The sequence below is a fragment of the Suhomyces tanzawaensis genome (assembly GCF_001661415.1).
Source record: "Suhomyces tanzawaensis NRRL Y-17324 unplaced genomic scaffold CANTAscaffold_3, whole genome shotgun sequence".
NCBI lineage: Eukaryota > Fungi > Ascomycota > Pichiomycetes > Serinales > Debaryomycetaceae > Suhomyces > Suhomyces tanzawaensis.
In genome coordinates this window covers 1,799,413-1,819,803 of record NW_017963638.1, presented here as the reverse complement: position 1 = coordinate 1,819,803, position 20,391 = coordinate 1,799,413, and the positions used below count along the sequence as shown (strand labels likewise).

Genomic DNA, 20,391 nt, shown 5'->3' with positions numbered 1-20,391 from the left:
GCCATGGGCCTTTTGCGTGGTTATACTTCCCATTACGTTCGTCTTGACCATCCCGTTGTCGCTCGTGTTGCATCGTTTCAAGCATTGGGTGTCCCAGAATCCGTTGTTGGCCTGGGTCAACCACTTCTTCGTCAAGGACTACGGGTACTTGTGGTTCACCCTCTTGTACTTCGGGTATCTTTTCACTTACCAGCAGCATAACAGGATACCCTACGACAAGGTGGCCACCTTTCTTCGCAATTACGGAGTGAATACCGTGGTGTGCTTGGTCACTAACGTGTGGTGTTTTGGGCCCCTGGTCTTCGAACGGATCAACATTGCCACGGGTGGGCACTGCGAGGGACAAGGAGCCACTGCAAGAGAATGCCAGGCGAGTGGAGGCCGCTGGATCGACGGCTTCGATTCTTCTGGCCACTACTACTTGATTACGTCTATCAGTCTTATGCTCGTTTCGGTAGTGCGATCTAGGGAGGTGGCCACACGGGACGAGGAGTCCACCATTGCCAACGGGCCTCCGCTGGCCGGGCTCGTGGCAGTGGAACCTTCCGTACCAGGCTCGGAGACCCTACAGGGGACCCAAGAAACAATTGGGCATCGCAGTCCCGATTTCGCAGTGCTATACCGCAGAGTGCTCTGGTACACCACAATAACGGTATTGATAATGTGGTACTGGATGTTTCTTGTGACGTCGATGTTTTTCCACACCATTCCTGAGCGAGTGGTGGGGCTCTTGGTAGGGCTTGCGGTTCCGGTGTGCTTGCACCAGCTCCAACTGGGCCGTTCTCCATAAAGAACCCTTCTTCTCGGCACATCGCAGAAAAGACGCATTAGGCAATAATCTCTCACATCGTATTTAAGAAGGTTCCCCCCACCATCTGATAAGAATAGACAAACCACGAATACCGATTTCGTGTGTAAGAAGCAGCCATTGACATATAACCATAATGGAACATTTCCATGCAAGTCTCTCCAACATCCATTGCGAGAGTTGTGCGGTGGCTATCCACAAGGTGTTTTCTCGTCACTTCAAGGTCACCCAGGTGGATCACTTTCCCAGCGTGGAGGAAGTACAGCAGCTCGCCAGCCAGCAGGTGCTACTCTATGTTGATGACAGAAGCGTGGACGTTTTCGGCAACAATAACGACCACGACGACTCGGTGTTTGGTCACGTGACCAAGCCCATGGTTCGCCAGCTTCTACGAGCCGGCTTTCATGTGTTGGCGTGGGAAGTGACCAAGGAGGGCCAGCCTATATCCAGTTCTAAGGATGCTGAAACGAAGCCCGAAAGTGTCGACGGCTTTTTTGACATTTGGGCCCTCTACAACCGTTACTTCTCCTACAAGTCCGCCAAAACCCATAGGAAGAATTGCAAAATCTGCCATGATAGCCCCCAAAAATTCGAGAAAGATTCGGAGAATGATTGCGACTCTATAAATACCGTGGAAACCGTGGTGAATAAGCCAGACACGGAATACAGAGCCGTGTTCACCATTTCTGGTATGACTTGTGCTTCGTGTGTGCAAGCCATTTCTGAGCAAATCAGTCGCTTTATACAGAACGAAATGGATCCAAAACAGCCAGACGAATCCAAATACTCTGTTAGTCTCCTTCAAAATATGGCTGTAGTGATAATCCCCAATAAGCATGTCATAAACAAAATTATTGATGGTATTAACGACCTAGGTTATGAAGCAAAATTAATCGAGGTCTTACCAGTTCAAACTTCCATCAATAGAAAGGTTATTGGAATTATTGGTGGGATGACTTGTGCTGCTTGCGTGAATGCCATACAAACTGCTGTAAATGAATTACCATTCATCCTCGAATGTGCGGTGAATTTAGTATCCAAATCAGGTCAGTTTGTGCTTGATGATTCAGGAGACGAAGATGAGAACTTGAAAACGCTTACAGAAAAAATTGAAGATTGTGGATTTGACTTCGAAGTCATGAAATCAGAGAAAATCAACTATACACTGGGAAGAAAGAAAACCAGATCGATTAACATCAACGTGAAAGGTATGTTCTGTGAGCACTGTCCTGAAATAATCACCCAGTATTTGTCTAGTTTTGGTGAAGCTGTGATTATCAGCGACCCCATAACTTTGGAGAACCCATTCATCAATTTCACCTACATTCCAGGAGAAGAAATCAACGTCCGTAAATTTTTATTTGATTTAAATCACCTCAAGCCTAGCGATCACGATTCCTATAAAATTGATCCATTAGCCCCTGGTGTTTTCGAGTGTGAAATTATCGAGCCTGTCTCAATGGATGAGCATTTACGCAAATTATCGAAGCAAGAAGTTTTCAACTTATCTATTAGGTTAGTTATTGCTACTGTCTTCGCTATTCCTACGTTTGTTTTCGGTGTGGTGGCAATGTCGTTATTGCCATCATCTAATAAATTCAAGAAATGGGTTGATGAGCCAACCTGGGCAGGAAATGTGGCCAGGAATTGTTGGATATTACTCTTTTTGAGCACACCCGTCTACTTCTGTGCCGCTGACATATTTCATAGAAAGGCAATCAAGGAGTTGAAGAACTTGTGGTTGAATAAAAACTCATTCCGCAAGCGCTTATTCAGATTTGGATCTATGAATCTCTTGATGTGTTTGGGAACCACAATCTCCTATTTTGCTAGTATCGTACTCTTGGTATTGGCATCCAAACAAGAGCGTGATCCACACCATGGATCCGATACTACTTATTTTGATTCTGTTGTCTTTCTTACATTCTTCCTTTTAATTGGAAAACTCTTGGAAAGTATCACAAGGTCTAAAACAGCTGACGCAATTTCAAGCTTAAGCGATTTAAAAGCTGCTGAAGCTACATTAGTTGAGCTTGATGACGAGGGTAATTACACCAACGACCAAATTATTGATGTGAAATTATTAGAGACGGGAGATTACTTACGAGTTAACCCAGGCGAGTCTCCACCAGTAGACTGTGTCATTATCAGTGGGGAATCTGAATTTGATGAATCTGCCTTGACTGGTGAATCAAGACCCGTCAAGCATATCCTGGGACATCAGATCTTTTCAGGTACTGTGAATACAGGAGCAATGGGAGTCATTGGTAGAATTATTAGTTTGGATGGCGATTCCTTGATTGACCAAATTGTCAGCACCGTGAGAGATGGCCAGTTACGAAAGGCCCCCATCGAAAGAACCGCCGATAAATTGACCAGCTACTTTGTTCCAGTAATAACAGCGTTAGCTATTATTACGTGGGTAATTTGGTTGAGTTTGGGCCATTCTGGTGCATTGCCTGAGCATTACTTGGATGTCGATGTTGGTGGATGGACGGTATGGTCCTTAGAATTTTCGATTGCTGTGTTCGTGATAGCATGCCCGTGTGGGATTGGCTTAGCCGCTCCAACTGCGTTGTTTGTGGGTTCAGGATTGGCTGCGAAATACGGTATTTTAGCTAAAGGAGGAGGTGCTGCTTTCCAGGATGGCGCAAACACTTCTACCATCTGTTTCGACAAAACTGGAACCCTTACCAATGGAGATGTTCGAGTTACTGATTTTTATTTTGGCTCGAAAGAAAATGAACAATCGCAAGTTTTGAGGTCTTTCGCTTTGCAAGTAACCAGGGATATGGAAGTTACTTCCAAGCATCCGTTGGCCAAGGCTGTCAAGAAGTTTGTGGATGAATTCACAGGAAAATCACTTTCTCCCAACAAAATTCCTTCCGTTGAAACTGTACCAGGAAAAGGTCTTCGTGGAGAAATAATCTTTGAAGCAAATACCGAGTTGTGGAGCCAGTATGAGCCTTCCGAGGCGATTCTTGGCAATGAGAAATTTTTGGTTGAGAATGGAGTCTCTATTAATATGCATGAAGTACTGGTATTGACCCGATGGAAGAACGAGTGCAAGTCTGTCATTTTGGTGGCAATCAAGTGCCAGAAAATCTACAAGGATGATCAATTTCATTTAGTTATGATGATGGCAGCTCGGGACCAGATCAGAAGCGAGACAATCAAGGTTATTGAGTTCCTCAAACGCCAAAAAATAGACTGTTGGATGATTACTGGTGATAATAGCATCACCGCCCATGCAATTGGTAAAGAAATTGGTATCACCAATATTGTGAGTGAAGTTCTACCTGACCAAAAACAACTCCATGTGGAAAGAATACAAAAATTGAGTGGTGGAGTAGTTGCAATGGTAGGCGATGGTATCAACGATGCGCCTGCTTTAGCCACTGCTGATGTGGGAATTGCCTTGTCTTCAGGTGCTGATTTGGCAGTCACTTCCAGTGACTTTATCCTCTTAAATAAGGCCCAACCATTGGTCGCATTGGTCACCTTGCTCGACTTGTCTCGGGTTGTATTCAACAGGGTTAAATTCAATTTCTGTTGGAGTTTGGTTTACAACATGATTGGTGTTCCTGTTGCAGCAGGGGTTATTTATCCATACCACAATACCAGATTAAGTCCAGTATGGGCAAGTGCGGCTATGGCCCTTTCCTCCGTGAGTGTTGTGATGAGCAGTTTGGCATTGAAATTGTATAGACCAAAGGTCCAGGTTGAGGAGGTTTTTGAGAATAAAAGTGAAGCGGTTATAGAAGCTCAATAGGGAGATAATTAATGAGTGTCTTGCTTTTTATATTACCAGATTAGTATACATATTCTTACTCTACACGGTAAATTAGAAGTTGTTTGATGCCCACTGTGAAGGGGGTGTTGCCAAACAACCCCAAAAGCTCTGTGTATAAATATATCGGGAGAGGATTGCTAAGCCTCTGTCTGATCAAAGACTCCTTTATCAAACTTCACTATCATGACGGTAACGTTGTCTGTTGTAGAGTTATCCATGGCTAACTGGCACAACTTCTTTGCCGCAGTCTGTGGCTCGCCAGTAGCTGCAAGAACACTTGATACAAACTGGCAGGCCTTGAGATCCGATAGCACGTCCCACACACCATCACATGCCAAAATCATAAATTCGTCATCTTTTGTAATCTCGGTAGAGGTGGTGAAAGGTTTTCCAATTACCAAATCCTTCATGTAGGAATCTCCCAATGATCTTGTGACGGCAAGCACTCCATTGACTCTATTTTTCATGATAAGGCCCCCGGTTTCTTTGATTCGGTTGATTTCGTTGGAATCGGTGGCCTTGTGATCGTAGGACAATCTGAACGGCTGTCCGTTTCTGCACAAGATTATTCTCAGGTCTCCCACGTTTGAGGTGTATAGCATTCTCCGGTGGTTGTTGCCGGGGGTGAAATCAAACTTGGAGTCTTTTGGTCTACCGTTCTCCTCCTTGTCTTGGACCTTGTCATCAGTCTCCCATCGGAGAACCGCCACAGCTGCAGTTGAGCCAGAGTTCCCGGCGCCCTCCTTCCCTATCAACTCGTCAGCCTTCACGAACGAGTTGTATAGATGGTCTGTCATGTTGCTGTTGCGCTGGTCTTCCTGAAGATCAATTTCTCTTTCCAAGAGCGTATGCATGTTATTTCCGCACCATCTGGCGGTGTCCTTGCCAGCGTGGCCATCGAAGATGGCAAAGTATCCCCAGTCCACTCTCTCCGCAAAATTGGCGATGTAGGTGTGGACATCCTCCATCTTGTTGCGGTAGCGGGTGTTTTTGTTTTCTGCTACTCCCACTTTGAACGAGAGGCCCTGGAACGGGTCGCTCGATGTAGCTGGCGCCGTCTTGGCCAGTTCCTGATGCAGACTCGTCTGGTTGTGGGGCTTGGGCGTGGTTTCTTCTTCTGGTTGGGCCATGGATGTGTGGTGTTGTAGCAGTGTAGTGATTGGCTGCGTGTGGATTTCGTGGCGGTGTAAGATGGCGTAGCTCGATGCTGCTTTGTGTGATGGCACTAGAGACGACTGACAAGATGGACAGATCAGGGAATGTGATTTGGTGCCTCAGAACATTCGCTGATGGTAACGGATCAGGAGGGAGTGTGTGCAGGAACGCAACCTCAGGATGGAGTCCATTGAGCCAGGAGAGCTGGGACCGCCAGAAGAGCTGGGAGCATCGGGAGAAGCAGGGGTGTGATAGATACGTACTACCATACTCTGGGCCAGCATCTAGCCGGCTTACGGACGCTGACTGTCCCCATCAGTCACCACGCTGGCTTTCCTCAGATCCTGGCCATTGTACAGGACTCTCTGCAGTATGACGTTTCTCTGGAATCGCGATAAAGAATAGTCTCCATCCATGGGGCCCATGTTCAACCAAGCCCCTCCTCGTCTCGCTCCACGTCGCAGATCCAGCTCGTACCGTCCCCGGTACGGGTATCCACAGGTAGGCCTCGCGGACAGCAGCCCAGCTGCCCAATCGGTGTCTGGTGAACCCCAGCATGCCAGAATCACCGACCTTCCCACCAGTGTGTTAGTAGAAATCTGCGCCAACTTGGACACCCCCGCCTTGCTCAGCCTCTGCTTGAGCTGCAAACTCTTGTACCTCCCTGCTGCCATCGAGTTGTACCGAAAGATCGTTGTTTGTGACGATGCCGGCCATGTCCAAACCGTTAAAGCATGCACCAGCCATGCTGCCAGAAACTTGGGCACATTGATATGCTCCTCTAAGCTCCAAGCCCTTGTTTCGGTGGCCCTAGCAAACGACAAGATTGCCAGCATCCTCAGAAACATCTGCTTGTTGGGAAATTCCGCTGCTGTGCACCAGAACCTGTTGGGCCAATTGCTCCTAAAACTGGAGATCCATACCTTGGTCGTCCCCAAACTGACCATTGACCTTGGTTTTGTCCCAGTATCAGTCAGAACGTTGCACATTGCCGTGGAAAACGTTCCTTCGATCCACCTATACCTCCCCAATCTCCAGCAGCTCAGAGTGAGCTACTCGAATCAGCCCCAGGCTGGCACCCATTTTACCCACTTGGCAGTAGCCCTTGGTGCCACTGGAAGCTTGTCCAACCTTAAGACTCTCCAGTTCTCGGAAACTATGGAGGAAGACGATAACTTGGGTTTACTCAACTCGCTCAACAACTTGAACATCGCACAAGCTAAGCCAGAACCACCCTGGCTCCAGTTTTTCTTGACTTTGACGGGTGAATTGCAACTAGAATTGACTTCTTTGAGCCTTGATGGCTACATTGGAAATAATGGTTGCAAACTCGTGCAAATATTGGCAACATTGTTGCAGCCCGAGCGATTGGAAAAGTTGGAACTACACCTAAAAGAACTGACACATCCAAACAGTCCCCACGATCCCAACAGCGAGCCCACCACCTTCATGTCCCAGTTCACTCGGCTCACACCCAACTTGAGGTCCTTGGGGAGCAATCCCACCTATGACTGTCTCTTCTGCCAGTTCGAAGCATTGATCCAGAGTCTCACAAACTTGCAAGGCAAGCTCTGGGATCTACACCTTTCAATGGAGTCGCTAAGCATCGAATATATTTCCAAGATTGACTTTTGCATAATCACGCAACAGCCTAATATCAAAAACCTACGAGTGGTAGATAAGTCCCGTCAAGTGAATGATCAGAACACCTTGCTCAAATGCATGAGCGGAAACAAGGAGCGCTTTAGCTACTACGAGTACGGACTTTTCTACGGAAGCTGGGTGAGAGATACGTTTTTCAGTGACGTTTTTCTTTACGACTTGAGCAGTCTTTCGAGCAGTGTCAACAGAGTTACCAACGACTACATGGTCCAGTTTATCGAGTCAGCCTACCACAATGGCTTGAACGAATTCATGAAGTACTACCTCAACATTGGCTACAGCCCTTTCATCGTCAGCGGTTTTGACTTGGTGAAAAAGTTGGCTCGATTGGAATATTTGGAGACCGTGGGGGTGGGACTAGTCTTAGGGCATGGAGGACGCTGGCGTGACGTGTATTATGACTGCAATGGGGAGCACAAGAAATTAAACTGAGACTTAAAATTACGAGGGAGGACTCGAGAAAGATCTCACAATTCTCCAAAGGATATTGTAACATGGATGTTACGTTAAGAGATTCAACTAAGCATTCGGGTCAAGCTCGAGTCAGCAAAATACCGAGACAGTGCGCTCATGGGGTGATCCAGGTGACCATCACACTTAATAGGCATCCAGGTGATTATTAAGCGATTAGCGATCAGGAGATGGGGCCCAGTCTGGACCACTATTTCTGAAAACCAATTTTGAAGAATATTACATCACTGGGAAAGAATTAATCCAGTGGAGGTCTATAAAAATGAATAGACTGGACACTCTGTGCAAGAACTAGTCCGGACACCCGCCCCTGGTCGGGCCGGAGCAGAGCCCCGTCAACCCATCAACCCATAGTCAATAGTGGATTCAGTCCATGTGAATTATGGCCGCACGTGATCAAAACCCGCGTTTGTTGAGCTAATCTGCTAACCAACTAACCCCCCACCGGCCTGCTATTTATACAGTACAATCCCACTACTTATCTCCAACAACCACCATATCAAACATGCCTGTAGAAGTTCCATACAAGCCCCAGAACACCCCCATTTCCGAAAAGGTGAGCTTCAACGGCTCCGACTTCGTCACCTACTCCTGGAAGGTCCCTTCAGGCGTGGAGTACAAGGGTAAAATCGTGTATGTTCATGGTTTCTTCGAGAACTCCGAGCTCTACAACGTTGCGTTTGACAAGTTGGTCAATGACGGCTACGAAGTGTTCTTTTTCAGTCAAAGAGGTGCCCCCGAGACCTCTCCTGGCGATCTTATCGGAGACTCCAACGACTTCCATTCCCACAACGACTTGGACTTTTTCATCAAACGCAACCTCGATGCCCGTACTGACAAGTCGGAGAAGTTGTTCTTGTCGGGACACTCCATGGGAGGAGGCCTTCTCCTTGACTACGGTATCAAAGGCAAGTACCTTGACGACATCAGAGGTATTGCTGTGACGGCACCATTGACAACCGTACACCCAAAGACCAGTCCTAGCGCTCCTGTGTTCTACTCAGCCAAGTTGTTGAGCAAGATTTTGCCAAAGTTCAAGTTCGATACCAAGATCCAAACGCAGTACATCACTCATGATAAGAAGTGGGCCAAATACGTGGCCGACACCACCCCCAAGATGGTGGGAACCTTGAAGTACTTGGACGACTTCATCTCCAGAGGCCAGGGGCTTCTTAAGAAGGAACATGCTGCCAAGTTCACCACCAAGGTGCCTTTGTTTGTGGCCCATGGTAATGCCGATTTCATCAATGATCTCGAGGGTACCAAGAAGTTTTTCTCGCTTTTGGACAAAAATGTCGAGAAACAGTTGTTTGAGGTTGAAGGAGGCTTCCACTCGTTGTTGCTTGAGGCCCCCGACTATTTTGACCCTACATATGAGGCTTTGATCAAGTTCCTCAGCACCCACTAAGCTCAGCAGTATTTTGTATATCTAGGTGTATGTTATTAAGGGGTTTCCAAAATATGGAGTATTGGGTATGTCTGCCACTCGTGCCTTTGGCTTGCGCAGGAACAGGTGTCTCTGCAACTAGCAAGTTCGTTAATATAATTAATTACAAGAATAATATAATATGACAATTGCTCACGTAATTCCAATTCGAGTATATGAATGGAACTATGATACAGCTCACGTAATTCTATCGTTTGGAGATAGAGTTCCTTGTCTGAGCATGCTAGTTATTGGTGACAGCACCAGACTTGCAGATTCCACCTAAGGGGTTATCACTTCTGGAAAGTTATTTCAGGTCGGGGATCGGGTCGGCTTCTTCATCCGCTTGTTTATCCAAATTTGGATAATTTAAGCTTCTCAGTTATTTCTTAGTTAGACGTTGTATCGCCCAACGTCTATCGTTTGCGTAAAACGTTTCCAGGTCACATCTCATGCATAGCACATAAAGTTTAATGAACCTCTCATCTTCTACCTTAACTTTGTCAATTAAGGCGCAACAAGCTTCAGCCTCTTTCTGGCTTGAAATTGTTTGCTGGTTGCAGTCGCTTATATGATTTCGCAGAGTGGAAAATTCCTCGAATACTGTCAAATAGTTTAAGGGTCTCGGGTCAATACCGTATGTCGGAAATGTTGCGCCCCGATTCAGAATTATTAAAAGCGCAAGGCGTGGACCTACAGGGTCCATTTGTGGTCAAACTGATCTGTAGGAACGGACGCGGGTTAAAGTTGACATTATCTGGTTCGTAAAACATGGACAATGCAACAAGTTATCGAAACGATCAATCCGCCATGCGTGAACCCCAAATGTCCGATAATTCCACCACTACTTGCACGCGGGCGATTCCGCGTGTCTCCAATTAAAGGCACGGAGCAATATGGTGATAGTTTTGGCCGTTTAAAAGGCCCATTCTAGGTGGTTGCATCGGAGAGGCTTCCCATTCCCGAGACCGGGACTACCAGACTTAGTCTCAAGGCGTAGTTTTCAGCCAATGGTCACATTTTTCAAAGGTCTCGATTCATGATTGGAAACCGGTAATGTTACGGATTTCGTCTACGTGCTTTAATGAGTAGATCCTGACTGTTATAAATACTGGTTGCTCCTCTAGTTCCTCAACTACTCAACCAAACCAAAAATGAAATTCTCTGTTCTTGCCCTTCTCGCCATTCCAACCGCCTTTGTTGCCGCTGCTCCAGCCACCACCACCAACCCATACGCTACTTATCCTCAAGTGCCAAAGACTGCTTCAATCAACGGGTTTGCTGATCCTATCTACACCAAGTTGCCAGAGTGTGCCCAACCTTGTGTCAAGCAAAAAACTTCCAACACCCCATGTCCTTACTGGGACACTGGTTGTTTGTGTGTTATGCAACAATTCGATGGCCCTATTGGTGAGTGTATTGCCTCTAGTTGTAAGGGAAATAACGTCAAGTCTGCAACCAGCTTGGCTTCTTCGCTCTGCTCCTCAGCTGGTGTCCCATCGCCATACTGGTTTGTTCCAGCTTCCGTTGCAACTGCTTTGAGTACTGCTGCTGCTGCTGCTTAAATTCTGAACCGGATACAGAATAATTAATTGGCTATAATTTGCTCTTCTAACTCTTAGTGTTGGCTGCCTTCTGCTTACAGTTTAGTTTCATAGAGCTTTTTTAAAAAAAATAGACTCAATTCTATTCCTCATACTGTAGCACCCCCTAGACTGGTCAGAAATCTCGAAATGATTGCTTAAAAATGTAGGTTTGGTGAGCTCGACTAGGTTTCCACTCGTTTATCCTCAAAAATCTCTCCTTTACCCTTAGTTCAAATCTGTAGAACGTCTTTCATCTTCATCCTCGATACTTTCTCAGTATGTTAAGTTTCACATTGACTGGTATTCTCCATTTAATTGTGGAACAATACGCTAAAAGATACAGAATTCCAAAGAAGCCAAACCATGGAGTTCACTTGATTGTATCAGACCCTTTAAACCTTCCTTTCAGTCCTGCTACTAACTGGCACTATGTTATCGTTTTCGCAGTCTCGCAGCCAATTTGCACCCATGGAATCATATGCGCTTAGAGGGTTCTTTCTTACGACCTGTCACGTGAGTATACAGTCCACATCGTTAGATCCAACAGGCGTAATTTATACCAAAGTAAGAAGGTGGTGAACCGATCTGGCACTGGTATCTCTACGGAAGAGAACTAGAAAGGGACGAAATAATCCATTCTACTGGTTGAACTGCCCATTATACAAACAAGAGTGCAAAGTTTACACTCCTACCCTTATCTAGCATTCCCGGCCCACATTCAACCATTGATCCCTGCCAGTCCCATAGAAGGCATATTTTGGGTGAAATCCGCCCAGTTTGTCCAATTTGTGTGTACACTCCTTAAGCATTGCTCTGTGCTTCCCGTTCCAACACTTCCAGCTAGCAAACACAAACAACGATACATCAACACTTCTGCTCCTAGGCTCAAACTTTCCCAAAATCGTCCCCGTAACTTTCCGCTAGTCAGCTCAATTCCAAGCCAGCATGGGCTACACAATCAAGCAGAAGATCGACATATGCTGGAAAGCAGAGTCCAATCCCCAAATGACCCAGGCCGACTTGGCACTCTGGGCCCTGAAAGAGTACGGATCGAAAAAGCCTCCCTCACAAACGACAATCTCACGTATTTTGAGCTCCAAAAACGAGCTTCTAGCATCAAAAGAGACAGAGTTCAAGTTGGTGCGAAGACGCAAGCAGTCCAACCCTTTGCTACGGCGAATATTGACCGAGTGGATTACCCAAGCAACATGGGAGAATATACCTATCACGACTCCTGTGATTCAACTGACTGCCAATGCCATCTGGACACGATTGCCCACAAAGGAAAAAGATGGTAATGGTATTTTCAACCAAAAATGGTGCAATCACTTCTTGCGAGGATTGAACATAAACTTGACGGGAACACCTGATGACCACGCACAAAACCCGGGGAAATATCCTCTCAATAAGGTGTGGAAATTAGAAGATAAAGTCGAGTTAAAGTCGTACCTCAAACAGCTCATACACACAGAGGGGTACTCTCCACAGGATATTTTTACGATTGATGAGTTCCAACTTTTCTACTCTCTTCCATTGGATCAAATCTTTGATGTCTCTTCGATAGACAAGGGCTTAAAGCAGAACAGCTCAACTTCAGCGAGTTCTTTAACCATCATGTTGGGATGCAATATTGACGGATCCGAAAAACTCACTCCTCTTATAGTTGGAAATTATGACAAATTCGAAGTTTCCAAAAGTTCCAATAGCTCTCTCAAAAATATTTCATTGGAAACCATCAGCCAACACACTCTAATGAACAAAATTACAGAGACATATCACCTATCCTATAAATCGAACACCAACAAGTGGATCACATCCAGCATGTTTCAAAACTACTTGTTAACGTTAGAGCACAAGCTCACCAACGTATCTCCAAACAGAAAGATTCTTATCATTTTGGATGATTCTTCGTCCCATCGGACAATCAACATTAAATTCAGCAATATCAGACTATGCTTCTTGAAGAACAATACAAACCACAAAAACCCATACCATTCGTCTTATAATGGGATCAAATTCGATTATTTGCCCATGAACTTTGGAATAGTGGAGGAGTTCAAAATATTATATAGAATTCAACAATACTTGGAAATGATCAACCTTCAAAGAAGAAAATCACGGCGATTGAATGATAAAGAAGAATTGCTTGAATGTGAGCTATCCAACGATGATCATCCTGCAGACTTCAATTTGGAATACTTGAGGAATGAATCAAGTTCGACTGCCATGGAAGTCTTATCTGAATCAGATTACACCATACCATTGATCAAGGTTATTGAGTGGATCAAAAGAGCTTGGGATAGCTTATCTTCCGAGAAAATCTTTATTTCTTGGAGAAAAACCAATTTGATAGAGTTGGGCCCAAGACCAGGTCTGCAGTTTGCTCTTACATTGCCACAGCCATATCTCCATCCTTCCTTGACACCGATCGCTTCCAGATGTGCCACGTACGAGACAAACAAGTCATACAACACGTTGGCAAATATAATGTCCCATCTAAATGTGGTTATTCCCTGGGAAATTGAAGACTTACTAGGACTTGTCAATGAAAGGGCTAAAATCACCTTGATATATGCCTCTATAGAGGAGATCATTGGGAGTTGTTTATCGGATACTTTTGGCTCTTCTACTGAATCAAAAACTCATGTACATATAGAAGAGGAAGGGGAAGAGCCTGAACAACGAAAGTGGTTCGAAGGTATATCTTTGGGTACGCAATCAAAATCTAACGATATATTGATGGAATCCACATACTCTGCACTATTGTCGAATAGCTCCTATTCCGAAATCCGGAACAATCAAACAGGCGAATCCACTGAGGGTCCACCCAAAGAATCGACGTTGGACTTTGGCCAAAAGATTTCGCTGGTGCCATCCAAACGTAACCTTGAGAGGGATAATGAATGGATTACAGACAAGAAGAATCAAGTTCAATACTCTAATTCGCTGAGGTACCCCATACTAAAATCTAACGGCCCTAACCTGACAATGCTGGAATCGGCAACTTTTGGTGGTGCAATCTCACCAGGGTTCACCAAAGAAGTTCTCCCAGTCGATCCGTCTCCTGGATTAGAGAAGTCTGCTGAGGTCAGTGCAATCTCCAAAGAGATCGAAGACAAAATCACTGATTACGATGTGCTAAATGCACTTTCCAGGGTGATCGAAGTTGCAGAGCTAGATTTATTAAAGCTTTCTCCATCTACGATTGATGATTTGAAGCAGAACCTTTACGGAATGCAAAATAAATTGGACTCTTTGGAAGAGTCCATTTAACCACGGGTGCCGGCTTACTAGCTAGTCTTATTCTGTGAAGTTTTTATTAACAGCCAATTAACGATTTGACGATTGAAACGATAGTATATACAAGTAGGGTGTGCGACATTCCTAGTCACGACATTTCCTCCACCAGTGGGCCCACTATTGGGTGACTTCCTCCTCCTCTTCAATACCCAACTCTCTGGCTCTCTCTTCCAACCTCTTTCTCTTCTCTAATCTGGCCCTCCTGATTCTGGCAATTTCCGCCTGGATTTCGTGAGGTTCCTTCGGTATTTGATTCAAGGTTGCTGGATCAGGCCAGAATCCAGGCAAGTTGAACTTTCTGTCGGTATCTAAACCGACGTAGTACATGATACAAATAGGTGTCAAAAGGTAGAAACCGAACTGTCGTTAGTATGTATTCCACGCTTTTTAGGACAAGAATATGGCCACTATTGACTTCACCACTAGTAGGACCCCTCTATCACGCCCAGGTACGTCTATTCACCCCCGTTTTTTAATCATGATGCTACCAGACATGAATGTAGTACCACTGGCCGTTACGTTATCTCGTTTTCTGGTGCCTTCTCTTGTTCTTCTCTTCTTCTCCTATCTCAGACCACTCGAGTCATGCGTCTCTTTCCCCCACCAGAGGTCCGTTTGCACGTCTCTCTTCTTGTCCTAGTCGCCTGTACTCACCTTTCCGGTCTCCAACTGAGTTCTGGTGATTCCACCAATGAATTTTCTATAAAACCCTTGCTGCATTGTTGGATATGAAAAAACACTGTAGCCTAGTTCAGAAAATCATTTTCGCATGGGAGACATTTACAATCGTGATGCGGGCTTTGCTGACTACCACAACCTTCATTACATTGAAGGCCAATCCAACCAAGCAGAGAACATAGCCATACGGATCGCACCCACTGGTCCTCTCAACAGTATCACCGTGTCTAACTGATAACTAGTTCTTCCATCCCACTTGCCTCGTTTAAGCACTCACACCTCCAAGTAGAACCACGAGAACCACGACAATGAGCGGCTACACCCAGATCGAACCTGATACCGAGCCAGTCAATCACATTGAGCCTGATGTGCCCCATTCCAGGGACCAGACAAGCCATCCAACCGGTACCATAGCCTCAGACCCCAATACCAGCACAAATGCTCAAACATGGGCCGAGAGATTGAAGGAGTCGTCCCACCCAGTGGCGCTTCTATTCTATATGTTCTTCAGGATAGCGCCAATTGTCATCTACATTTTCGGAAACTTCTTCCTTGGCTTCGTTGTCCACAAAAACAAGTTCGTTCTCCACTTTATCATCTTAATCCTTTTGGTGTCAGCAGATTTCTGGACATTGAAGAACGTTGCAGGGAGACTTTTAGTAGGCTTGAGATGGTGGAACGAGACCAATGTCATTGAAGGAAGAGCCGGTGAATTTGAAAACGTATGGGTTTTCGAGAGTTTGAGTCCCGACAGAGTGGTCAATCCTATAGACTCTAAAGTATTTTGGGCGTTGTTGTACGCTCAACCAGTTGCATGGGCAGTGTTGGGTTTTTTGGCAGTGCTCAAGTTTGAGTTCTTGTACTTGTTGTTAGTGGTTATGGCCGTATCCTTGTCTGTGACTAATGCTATGGCTTTCACCAAGTGTGATAAGTTTGGAAAAGCGAACAACATCGCTTCCGGATTGTTGTCTGGTGCCACCTCGACGGTTTTTAGCAGGTTTAATCCGTTTGCATCAGCGTAGGTAGGTATGATGGATTATCAACTACTTCTGATCCTCATTATGATGCCAGATCCTAAAGATTCTGCGGACTTACTCGGAAACTTTGGTGTACACAATCAGAATCAGTGCCAACATCATATATTCGTATGTATTTTCTAGTATTGAGGGGAAGAATGACACTGCAAAGCATTTATGATATACTTTATACAATTGTAGGTCGCTACAGTATAAAATCAGTACGCTTATCTTAATACTAATTTTCTTTGAAGTTTGTCCTGTGGGTAATTTGGGCATTGTCGTACCGTGCCAACCAGTTCACCTTCCATTTAGCTGCGCTTTCAGAGTTATTATTGGGATGAAGACTTATCAGGCGTATCACAGTATCTGGGCCTTTTTGCTCCCATGCTTCTAGCCTTCCAAATGAATCAAGATGATTGGTTTTGCCCAGAGAGAAAGGATTAAACCGTGCCATCAATGGAGTTGTTGGATCTATTTCCTGCTTGTGGCATGCAGAAGTACCAGGCTGGTTAGTTGTAAGCGCGCTTTCCACTCCCGCCCAACTCTGAAGAGGATAAATACTGGGTACGCTAAACTCAAGACAATCCTCAAGAAAGCTAGCCATCAGATGATTCAATTCTGTGTATGAAGGTCTAGGCGGCTGTATCATTCCTACCTTTGATTTTTTGAGTCTTTTGAACCAGTTGATTACTCTTCGTGATTTTTTGAGCCTTTTATTTCCTTGAAATTCAGTACTAGGCATTCTCGACATGTATTCTTCTCTAGAATGCAAGATGATATCGGGTGAGTTGCCTGTAGTTGTGATACGAGTTTGTTCTATCATATTTAATTCGCAATGATCACAAATGGAAAATGCAACTTACAAGAAAGTAATTTACAGATGTAAACGTCATATCATTTTGTACTTAGTCCATTTGGACAAAGAGTCCATCGTGAAGACACATGGTCAAATGAACACTCTTCCTTGGTGGATATGATCCAGTATCCTTTGAAACCAAGTTAGGGAACATTTGCAAAAGTCTGACTGTGATGTAAGAAGCTTCAGTTAAGGCAAATTGTTGTCCCAAACAGATTCTTGGACCACCGTTGAAAGGAACATAGGCCCAGCCTAGTTTCTTAAGATCGGCCCATCTTTCAGGTCTGAACTCTTCAGAGTCCTTACCATAATACTCTTCCAATCTATGAGTAGAGTAAACTTGATAAGCAACGGTTTGACCCTTACCAACATAGATTGGGGATTTTCCATCTGGACCACCTCCAGTTGGCAAGGTGGTATCCTTGGTGGCCACTCTGAAGTTGACTGGAACAGATGGATATAATCTCAATGCTTCGTTGATGACAAATTTAAGGTATTCACACTTCTTGAGAGACTCAAAGGTGATACTTTCAATGTCAGAATTTTCGCCTGATCCAAAGGCACTGTACACTTCTTTCTTCAACTTCTCGAAAATTTCAGGGTTTCTGGCTAATTCATAAAAGATGAAAGATAATAAGCCAGCAGTGGTGTCTCTACCAGCAACAAGAATGTTGAGTAATTGGTCCTGAAGCACGGTGGCGTCTCTGGTTTGCTTGACCAATTCGTACAAGAAGACGTAGCCTTCCTTAGACTTTTCTTCCAACTCTTGAGGGGTAAAATTCAACGCTCTGTTGACGTAGTATTTGGCGAAAGCGTGAACATTGTTGCACGAGTCCTTGAATTCTTTGTTGTTGACCATCCAGTAGAACATTTGACTGTAAGATCTGGAGGCAAGGTAGGTTTGGGCAACATTGAAGGACTCAGCAAAAGAGCTGCTGGTTCCGAAGTCGAGGGCCGCTTGGTCAGAGACGGATGAGTCGTGGAGGGACCCAACCGACTGTCCAAACAAGAACTCGCTGGCAGTATCGACGGTGAGCTTGAAGAACAATTCCTGAAGCTCAATGGTCTTTCCCCTGCCATTGCGGATGTGCTTGGCAAGAATCTGCAAGTGGGGCTCCAATGCCTTGACGTGGGCCACCTGTTCTCTAGCAAACTGGGGTCTCAACATGGCTCTGGAGTGCTTCCAGCCCTCACCGTCCAAAGTGAAGATTCCGTCCCCGAGCAATGGCTTGAAGTGCGCGTGTCTGGTGCCAAGGGCAAAGTCCGTGAACTGAGTGGCCAAGACAGCCTTGATGTTTTCTGGCTCCTTGGTCAAGATGACCCTGACACCAACCACTCTCATGTAGAAGTTTCTGACATTGCCTGCGGAGTTGAGCATCTTGTGGTTCATGTCCATCATGAGGCCCTCGCTCTTGTTCTTGAGAAGCGAGAGAAGCAACGGAATGGACCCAATCCCACCTTCCATCTTGGGAGGTTCTTTACACCCATGTCTTCTGTTGAAGAGGCTCTTTCTGGCGAAGGTCACAAGGCTGTAGACGAGCAAAGCGCCTATCACGATAGAGTACCACTTGGTGAGATGTTCCTGTATCACTGAGTCAGTCATGGTAGTTGGTGGACATGGAAAAGGGTTGCAATCGTGCAGCCATATATGGGCAACTGCGGGGAGCATGTGAATGGCCACTGAAAAGTGATTAGATGCGACTTACGTAACGCCCCAACAGAATGAAGGTGGTTTCTCCACCTTTCGCCGCCAATGCTGGTGACGCGGAAAATCCCACTTTCGACTCCGAAAATGCACTGAGAGCGGTAGCTTGTCGCTGCGCGATGCCGCCTGTGCATGCTTCAAGGACCCTAACCACCATTGGGTGTGAAAGGCTACTGGAGCCTTCTAAACTGCCAGCGAACCACCAGAGGGCTCAGATGGAAAGCACACGGTCAGTGGTATCACTTACTCGTTGTTCTGCTGTCATTTTGCGCTGTCTTGCTTGCTTTCTGGCCTCTGCGGTGGCCACTTCGCTTTCACATGCAATTGCCAGACAATAGAACCTAATGCGCAGTGCGATGCAGTGGGGCTTCTTCGGAGCACCAAGATTGACCACCCAAATATCGAACGTCCAGGGTATCCTCCGGTGGTGCCTGATCTGTGCATTTACGCCCTGGGAGAACATGATCTAGAGTTGATTTCAAACGCTGCTGCTGCCAAAGTGACAGCCGTTCTCAATGACGTCCTTCCCGCGACGGGTGGGCACTGCCCGCTTCGGGTTGGTTCTAATCGGGCTCGCAAAATGGACACGGAAATACTAGATATCCGCCCAACAACGTCTAGGTAAATTAGCACAGTTAGTTTATTGTCGCTAAAGAATTCTTGTCTGTGCTCATAACTGATCAGCATGGCTAATTCACATGTCACTGGAACCAACACAATGTGGACATTTTCATGTGCACTTGCTTGCAAATGGTTGCAAAAGGCAAGGGATCAGAATGAGCCAGGCAGGCCAAGTGCAAGCGAGCTTCCATGGATACCAATGTTGGGATTCTGCCATATCTGCTTGTGATCCAGGTAGGTCAAACGCAGCAAAACAATAAACTGAAAAAAAAATACCAAAACTCGCTTTACTAACTAAAAATAGGCTAATTTCGTTGCTGAAAGCTCAAGATAGGCACCATAGTTACTCCTCTGGATTCCTGAAATATGCCCACGGCACTGTTAAAATGTAGCCGGCACTTCCGTTACCTGCCAATCGCAAGAATTGGGCCCCCTAGTCATTCCCGTGCGTTAATCAAGAAAATATTCCTGCGGCATTAGCTTGAAAGTGGTTCACGGCTCTCAATTAATTGCATACTTCTGTAAACTGAACCATCAAAAAAATATGCTTATGGCACTAGCTGAATGGAAAGCCACAACTTTCAAATTAGTCTTTGAACTTTCGAATTGTCAAAAAATAGTGACTCCTACGCGATTCGAACGCGTGCATCTTTACGATAGTAGAACTTGAGTCTACCGCCTTAACCGCTCGGCCAAAGAGCCCTATTTATGTTCAATGCATGAGGTTGTAGTAACTAGTTTTCTATATTTCAATTCAATTTCCGGTTTTCTAATCATTGGTGAAGTATCTTCTTTAAAATTGATTCATATTATCATATTTGTAAGAAAATAGTTGCCTAAAACGAAAAAAGCCAAAAAAAAAGAAAAGAAAAGTCAACCACTTGACATCCATACTTGACACAATTGAAAATTTTCAGCTGCGTGCTTGAAATGTTCCAACCACCAACTAATCCTCTTTCTTCTTGTCCAACCACAGCCCTTAGTATAAAATGTCATCTAACATGATCTGCTCTATTATTAGTGTCGTGTATCGCGCACCAAATTTGCTAAAAACACCAAAAGCAATTTCATTTACTCTCATTTTTGTAACAGTTTGACCATAATGGTGTGTTTTCCATTGAATAAGTTTATAGTCAGTAGTTTATAAGTACTTTCTAGCAAAAAAAAAGACTGACGGTTATTTTGGAATTTTTGGAATTTACAATAAATTAGACAAGATTTTAAGAATTTGCGAAAATAATAAGTCGGAGTATGCAATACCATACTTTAACCAGCAAACCACATTGGCCATTACTACAGCGCCAGACCATT

The 20,391-nt window shown here is 45.1% G+C and overlaps 11 protein-coding genes and 1 non-coding gene across 12 annotated transcripts; 8 read left to right on the top strand and 4 right to left on the bottom strand.

Annotated features, from left to right (window-relative positions):
- Nucleotides 1–4: 4 nt before the first annotated feature.
- Nucleotides 5–760, top strand: CANTADRAFT_32542 (uncharacterized protein; the record flags this gene model as incomplete). The annotated part of the gene is made up of 1 exon (XM_020208459.1): nucleotides 5–760. A coding segment is annotated over one exon (756 nt), but the record flags the coding sequence as incomplete, so codon positions are not given.
- A 184-nt stretch (nucleotides 761–944) lies between these two features.
- CRP1 (Crp1p) lies at nucleotides 945–4,580 on the top strand (the record flags this gene model as incomplete). The annotated part of the gene is made up of 1 exon (XM_020209591.1): nucleotides 945–4,580. The coding sequence occupies one exon, from the start codon at nucleotides 945–947 to the stop codon at nucleotides 4,578–4,580; it is 3,636 nt and encodes a 1,211-aa protein (XP_020065550.1).
- A 158-nt stretch (nucleotides 4,581–4,738) lies between these two features.
- Nucleotides 4,739–5,731, bottom strand: PTC1 (type 2C protein phosphatase; the record flags this gene model as incomplete). Its single annotated transcript, XM_020211637.1, has 2 exons — nucleotides 4,739–5,649; nucleotides 5,683–5,731. 2 exons carry the CDS (start codon nucleotides 5,729–5,731, stop codon nucleotides 4,739–4,741), a joined length of 960 nt encoding a protein of 319 aa, XP_020065549.1.
- Nucleotides 5,732–6,329: 598 nt separating this feature from the next.
- Nucleotides 6,330–7,835, top strand: FGR43 (Fgr43p; the record flags this gene model as incomplete). Its single annotated transcript, XM_020208882.1, has 1 exon — nucleotides 6,330–7,835. A coding segment is annotated over one exon (1,506 nt), but the record flags the coding sequence as incomplete, so codon positions are not given.
- Nucleotides 7,836–8,394: 559 nt separating this feature from the next.
- On the top strand, nucleotides 8,395–9,297 carry CANTADRAFT_89973 (acylglycerol lipase; the record flags this gene model as incomplete). The annotated part of the gene is made up of 1 exon (XM_020211636.1): nucleotides 8,395–9,297. The coding sequence occupies one exon, from the start codon at nucleotides 8,395–8,397 to the stop codon at nucleotides 9,295–9,297; it is 903 nt and encodes a 300-aa protein (XP_020065547.1).
- A 1,172-nt stretch (nucleotides 9,298–10,469) lies between these two features.
- Nucleotides 10,470–10,868, top strand: CANTADRAFT_31618 (CFEM-domain-containing protein; the record flags this gene model as incomplete). Its single annotated transcript, XM_020208410.1, has 1 exon — nucleotides 10,470–10,868. A coding segment is annotated over one exon (399 nt), but the record flags the coding sequence as incomplete, so codon positions are not given.
- Nucleotides 10,869–11,846: 978 nt separating this feature from the next.
- Nucleotides 11,847–13,514, top strand: PDC2 (Pdc2p; the record flags this gene model as incomplete). The annotated part of the gene is made up of 1 exon (XM_020208922.1): nucleotides 11,847–13,514. A coding segment is annotated over one exon (1,668 nt), but the record flags the coding sequence as incomplete, so codon positions are not given.
- Nucleotides 13,515–14,318: 804 nt separating this feature from the next.
- PET100 (Pet100p) lies at nucleotides 14,319–14,921 on the bottom strand (the record flags this gene model as incomplete). The annotated part of the gene is made up of 2 exons (XM_020210814.1): nucleotides 14,319–14,561; nucleotides 14,856–14,921. The coding sequence occupies 2 exons, from the start codon at nucleotides 14,919–14,921 to the stop codon at nucleotides 14,319–14,321; spliced, it is 309 nt and encodes a 102-aa protein (XP_020065544.1).
- A 266-nt stretch (nucleotides 14,922–15,187) lies between these two features.
- CANTADRAFT_48898 (uncharacterized protein) lies at nucleotides 15,188–15,901 on the top strand (the record flags this gene model as incomplete). Its single annotated transcript, XM_020209642.1, has 1 exon — nucleotides 15,188–15,901. The coding sequence occupies one exon, from the start codon at nucleotides 15,188–15,190 to the stop codon at nucleotides 15,899–15,901; it is 714 nt and encodes a 237-aa protein (XP_020065543.1).
- Nucleotides 15,902–16,122: 221 nt separating this feature from the next.
- On the bottom strand, nucleotides 16,123–18,357 carry CANTADRAFT_6054 (cytochrome P450; the record flags this gene model as incomplete). Its single annotated transcript, XM_020210811.1, has 2 exons — nucleotides 16,123–16,155; nucleotides 16,855–18,357. 2 exons carry the CDS (start codon nucleotides 18,355–18,357, stop codon nucleotides 16,123–16,125), a joined length of 1,536 nt encoding a protein of 511 aa, XP_020065542.1.
- Nucleotides 18,358–18,476: 119 nt separating this feature from the next.
- On the top strand, nucleotides 18,477–18,797 carry CANTADRAFT_89967 (uncharacterized protein; the record flags this gene model as incomplete). The annotated part of the gene is made up of 1 exon (XM_020211635.1): nucleotides 18,477–18,797. The coding sequence occupies one exon, from the start codon at nucleotides 18,477–18,479 to the stop codon at nucleotides 18,795–18,797; it is 321 nt and encodes a 106-aa protein (XP_020065541.1).
- Nucleotides 18,798–19,700: 903 nt separating this feature from the next.
- On the bottom strand, nucleotides 19,701–19,782 carry CANTADRAFT_t104. Its single transcript has one exon. It is a non-coding gene; the product is annotated as a tRNA-Leu (tRNA).
- Nucleotides 19,783–20,391: the final 609 nt, after the last annotated feature.